Raw genomic sequence first — 6474 nt, 5'->3', positions numbered from 1 at the left:
AAACTTATGGACATTTATCTGTATTTATGTATGTATTATACACTGTAAAAAATCACTGTAAAATTTACAGTATTACTGGCAATTTTGGTTGCCAGTAATGCTGTAAAATTTACAAGTGCACTGTAGTTTTACTGCAGTTTTACAGCACAGTCGTGATTGTAAATTTACAGTGTACTTGGAAAAATGACCAGTAATACTGTAAAATTTACAAGTGCACTGTAGTTTTAATGTAGTTTTATTGTAGCTTTACAGCACAGTTGTAATTGTAAATATACAGTGTATTTGTAAAAAATGCCAGAAATACAGTAAAATTTACACACGCACTGTAGTTGCACTGTAGTCTTACTGCAGTTTTACAGCACAGCTGTAATTGTTAATTTACAGTGTGCTTGTAAAAATTGCCAGTAATACTTTAATATTTACAAGCGCGCTGTAGTTTTATTGTAGTTTTACTGTAGTTTAACAGCAGTTTTAATTGTTAATTTACAGTGCAGTTGCAAAAATGACCAGTGATACTGTAATATTTACAAGCACACTGTAGTTTTACAGCACAGTTGTAATTGCTAATTCACAGTTTGCTCATAAAATTGGCAGTAATACTATATAATTTACAAGTGCACTGTGTTTTTACTGTAGATTTACTGTAATTTTATAGCACAGTATTAATTGTTAATTTACAGTGCAGTTGCAAAAATTACCAGTGATACTCTAACATGCACAAGCGCACTGTAGTTTTACAGCACAGTTGTAATTGTTAATTTACAGTGTGCTTGTAAAAATGGGCAGTAATACTGTAATATTTACAAGCGCACTGTAGTTTTACTGTAATTCGAAAGAAGTTTTAATTGTTAATTTACAGTGTGCTTGGAAAAATTGGCAGTAATACTGCAATTTTGCAAGAGCATTGTAGTTTCACAGCAGTTTTAATTGTTAATTTATAGTGCAGTTGCAAAAATGACTAGTGATACTGTAACATGTACAGGCATACTGTAGTTTTACAGCAGTTTTAATTGTTAATTTACAGTGCGCTTGTAAAAAATGACCAGTAATACTGTAAAATTTACAAGCGCACCGTAGTTTTACTGTAGTTCGAAAGAAGTTTTAATTGTTAATTTACAGTGTGCTTGGAAAAATTGCCAGTAATACTGCAATTTTACAAGCGCATTGTAGTTTTACAGCAGTTTTGATTGTTAATTTATAATTAAAATTTACAAGCGCACTGTAGTTACACTATAGTTTTACTTAAGTTTTACAGCACAGTTGTAATTGTTAATTTGCAGTGTGTTTTTAAAAATGACCAGTAATACTGTAAAATATACAAGCGCACTGTAGTTTTATTGTAGTTTTACTGTAGCTTTACAGCACGTTGTAATTGTAAATATACAGTGTATTTGTAAAAAATGCCAGTAATACAGTAAAATTCACACACGCACTGTAGTTGCACTGTAGTTTTACTGCAGTTTTACAGCACAGCTGTAATTGTTAATTCACAGTGTGCTTGTAAAAATTGCCAGTAATACTTTAATATTTACAAGCGCGCTGTAGCTTGACAGCAGTTTTAATTGTTAATTTACAGTGCAGTTGCAAAAATCACATGTGATACTGTAATATTTACAAGTGTACTGTAGTTTTACAGCATAGTTGTATTTGTTAATTTACAGTGCATTTGTAAAAACTGGCAGTGATACTGTAACATTTACAAGCGCACAGTAGTTTTACAGCAGTTTTAATCGTTAATTTACAGTGTGCTTGTAAAAAAATGACCAGTAATACTGTAAAATTTACAAGCGCACTGTAGTTACACTAGTTTTCCTGCACATTTGTAATTGCTAATTTACAGTGCGTTTGTAAAATTGCCTGTAATAATGTAAAATTTACAAGCGCACTTTAGTTACACTATAGTTTTACTTTAGTTTTACAGCACAGTTGTAATTGTTAATTTGCAGTGTGTTTTTAAAAATGGAAAGTAATACTGTAAAATGTACAAGCACACTGTAGTTTTATTGTAGTTTTACTGTAGTTTTAAAGCACAGTTGTAATTGTAAATATACAGTGCGCTTGTAAAAATTGCCAGTAATACTGTAAAATGTACACGCGCACTGTAGTTGCAAGGTAGTTTTACTGTAGTTTTACAGCACAGTTGTAAGTGTTAATTTACAGTGCGCTTGTAAAAAATGCCAGTAATACTGTAAAATTTACAAGTGCACCGTAGTTTTACAGCACGTTATTGTTGATTTCAATGAACGTGTAAATTCACCAAAATTGGCAGTAAATCTGTAAATTTGACAGCAGTTTCGTAAAGTGTATCATCTTTGCATCTAATTACAAAAAAAACGAATTACCGTTTAAATATTTGAGGCATTAAAAAAGCATCGTCTGTGGAGGTGGGACACTAAATTTATCATTATTCTCTCTCCTGCCTACCATTATCTATTTATTTTCCGTTTTGTGGCAGTCAACCCCATCACACTGTTTTTCTTTTCTCATTTCAGCAAATAGGATTGTAGAAAATGATTTGTTGTCATTCACCGCGCTCCAAGTTTACCAAGTATCACGACCCCTGAGAACCCTGGAAATGTGAAAAGGCTCCATTGAACATGTAATTGGTCTATCTATGAAACAGCTCTTGCTTGAATACTGGAGACTGGCGTCCTCTTCAGTGTCCTCCAAATGTTTCTATCCTGTTGTGTCTTTAGCCAAATCCAAGATCCCAGATCTGCTCTTGACATTGGTGGGGGCTTACGAATCGCCCCGATCGGGATGATAATAATAGCTTTACATGTAGCTGTTTATTCTGCTGTTAGTTTTCAGACCATATTATTCACAGACTATATCAGCCTGCTGTAACATTAGACTGTGCGCCAAAGCGGGAATTAAAAAAAAAACACTAGCATTAACATGACCATTATCATGATGGACTCTTCCTGCAGCGGTCTTGAGTTTATGTGACTCTTTTCCTTGAAAAAAGCTCCTCATGTCCATCTTCCATGTTTTGCTTTGCCATGCGTGTGTCACACAGCTTATTCTTGCACAGGAAAACTCCCCCGCTGATTACATCTGAATGAAACATGACAGCAAGGAAAGGCACAGCCAATCACAATGTTCATATGTGTTTCGGGGGCGGTACAACTTGAGACTGTGATGTAACCCCTTCTGTATGTCCAGGCCTGTTTTTGTAAGTGAATTAAATTATTGATGGGGACATTTCAACTGGTGTCCATGCTAATTCTACACCCCTGACCAAATCTAGTATTTGTCGTCCTCTACATCGCTCAGAGTTTCGCCCCCAGCAAGAGAAACACTCTGCGCCAACCTCTTCCGGAAGTGTCCATTGGGCACCTGCCAGCCTATTCGTGATCTAGTGCGCATTGAGGCGCTGACCGTATTTGCGCGGCCTAAGCTGGTGGCCACCGCCGCCTCAAAAGTGAGAGTTTCCATTGCTGTGGCAGAATCCGGGCTGTGCTCTTCCTCTTGGAGAGCGAGGAATGATTCAGATGGATAACGGCGGACGGACGAACCCAAAAATTCATCCACTTCGAAATGGGATTTTTCTTGTTGTCTCGCTCTCGCATCCTGGTCTTCAGCGCTGTCATCCCATAAAGCAGTACTGCAGCAGCCTAACATCTGCTGAACCGCTGGATCATCCTCCTCATCCTCCTCATTATTATTAGTGGGCTGCGATGAAGACTGCGTGTGGGACACTAGAGGCGAGTAGGAGATGTGAGGCCGAGAGCAGGTGGAGGTTTGGGATAATCTGCGTTTTCCACTCGGGGTGCTGGACTCTGAGGTGGAAGGAACGGGGCTTTCGGAGCTGTTTCCCTGAAGAGAGATCAGATATTAGTATATAAATATGCGTGTACAACCCCAAATCAGAACATACAGTTGGGACAGTTTGGAAAACACAAATAAAAAAAGAATAAAGTGATTTCTAAATGTACTTTGACCTGTATTTCATTACAGACAATGCATTTACTATTGCATTTAGCACTTTAAAATGTTGCCGTTCCTTTACACAACACTTAAAAGACGTTTCAGGACTGAAGACACCAAGTGATGAAAAGTTTCAGGTGTCATTTTGTCCCATTCTTCCTGCAAACAAGTCCTAAAGTGGACAACAGTACTGGTTCTTCGTTATCACATTTCATGCTCTGAAATGAGCCACAGATTCTCTATTGGAGACAGGTCAGGACTGCAGGCAGGCCAGTCAAATTCAACTTTATTGTCATTACACATGTTCAAGTACAAGGCAACGAAATGCAGTTTAGGTCTAATGGAGCATCACAGAAGTGCAAGTTACCTTTGCCAAGGGCACTGACGCAACCCCATATATATGATTATTAAACCACACTGAACTGAGCTAAACTGAACTGAACTTAAACACTAAATACTGCACTGTTTCAATTTACTAGCATCTTTTATGTGAAGCTGCTTTGACACAATCTAGCATGTAAAAGCGCTATACAAATAAAAGTGAATTGAACTGAATTGAATATCATCAGGGGCGGATTTAACCAATAAGCAAGGTAAGCAGTCGATTAGGGCCCCATGCAGGAAATCTGGAGGCCCCCAATAAATATCTAGAAGCATAAATTATACCTATAAACTAATATATAACATCATCTTCTCTCATATTTTTGTAGTGAGAGATTTTTTTGCACAATTAAATATTATTTAATACATTATAATGTTATTATTATTATGTAATGTTTTGTTATGTAATAATAATATTATAAAAATAAAATATCCACCACCCCGATAATGGAGCAGTCCAGCAGATATATATATATATATATATATATATATACACACACACACACACACACACACACACACACACACACACATATACAYATATATATATATATATATATATATATATATATATATATATATATATATATATACACATACAGTTGAAGTCAGAATTATTAGCCCCCCTGAATTATTAGCCCCTTGTTTATTTATTTATTTTTTTCCCCATCTTCACTCTTTTTTGCGGTAACTTAATTGTTTTAGGTTCAATCCAAAAACTTCAACTTGTGAAAACAATTATGGTAACTTAATCCACTTGTGTTAGGACAACATAAAGGAACTGTGTGTAACAGCTTTTTTTGCAGTGCAGTGTACCTAATAAAGTGGCCAGTGAGGGTGTATGTAACGGAGGCCAGCTTGTAGGTGCTGTGCAGGTAAACCTCACTCCTCTGACCTCTACAGGGGCTCTAGTGACAGACACTAGAGGCCATGGTCAAATAATTCTGACTTTAACTGTGTGTGTGTGTGTGTGTGTGTGTGTATATATATATATATATATATATATATATATATATATATGACTGCTGGACTGCTCCGTGATCAGATATTTTTTTTTTAATAATATTATTATTACATAACATTACAATAATAATATTGTATTATATTAAATAATATTATGTCAAAAATTTCAATTTAAAAAATCTCAATACACAAAATATGAGAGAAAATTATGTTATATATATATATATATATATATATATATATATATATATATATATATATATATATATATATATATATATATACACACACACATACACAAACACACTATTTTTTATTTTAAATTCATTTTAAGAAAACTAATCATTGAAAATGTAAAGACTGCATTGACCTCCTAGGGCTTAGTGGCCACATACGTGGGCAGCACATTTGAGATCTTAAGTGTTCATTTAAAATACTTTGAATGTTTTATATTTTGTTACAGACATACAGTGTCATCCTGCAACTGTTTTGCACCACATGAAATGTCCCAAACACTAATTTAACTGTCCAAAATGGGAAGGTTTTTTAGTTTTTACTCTCTGAGAGTCAAAACATTTTCCAAAAAATGTCTCTGTTATATATGCATTAAAAACAGTTTCATAAAAATAGTTTTATGTAAATTCAGACCACAAGTCCACATATATGGACATAATTCTTCTCTAAAAGTACATCATACAGAATGATGATACTTAGGTTTGTTTCTAATTAGGTTCCAATAAGCCCAAATAGCAAAAAGTAATTAAAAATGCATGTAAAAAACACCTTGGACCTTTAGAGGTTAAGATAAAACATAGAAAAGAAGATTGGGTAATATAAAAAAACACCTAAATCAAAAATCAATAATAAATTAAATAAAAGTAGAAAGGGTGCATCAGAGCTTGGGCCGCATAACTAGAGTTGCCTAGGGCCCCCAATTCGTTAAATCCGCCACTGCATACCATGACAGACCTCAAAAACACCTGAACACACAGTTGACATTTCCACTGTGTGATGGTCATCCCAGATCCCTCAGAGCCCAGAAGTCGAGGGGGCTTCTGGACACTGTTAACATAGGGCTTCCTTTCAGCAGAGTGCAGTTTTCACTGGCATTTGTGCATGTAACTACGTATTGTGGTACTTGGCAAAGGTTTGTCGCGGTAGTCCTGAGCCCATGTGCTGATCTGGCTTATAGATTCATTA

General features: G+C 35.3%; 1 protein-coding gene across 1 annotated transcript in view; it reads right to left on the bottom strand.

The window, feature by feature from the left end:
- cacna1eb (calcium channel, voltage-dependent, R type, alpha 1E subunit b) overlaps window positions 1–6474 on the bottom strand; it is a 120630-nt gene continuing 114156 nt past the window's right edge. The window contains exon 45 of the mRNA XM_017351211.4: window positions 1–3819. Within this exon, the coding sequence (XP_017206700.4) occupies window positions 3247–3819 (573 nt within the window). The 3' untranslated portion in view covers window positions 1–3246. The remainder of the gene's footprint in view (window positions 3820–6474) is intronic.

The sequence above is a fragment of the Danio rerio genome, chromosome 2, assembly GCF_049306965.1.
Source record: "Danio rerio strain Tuebingen ecotype United States chromosome 2, GRCz12tu, whole genome shotgun sequence".
In the NCBI taxonomy this organism is placed as follows: domain Eukaryota; kingdom Metazoa; phylum Chordata; class Actinopteri; order Cypriniformes; family Danionidae; genus Danio; species Danio rerio.
Note: the sequence above shows the minus strand (reverse complement) of the source record. Positions and strands in the feature narration are given on the sequence as shown.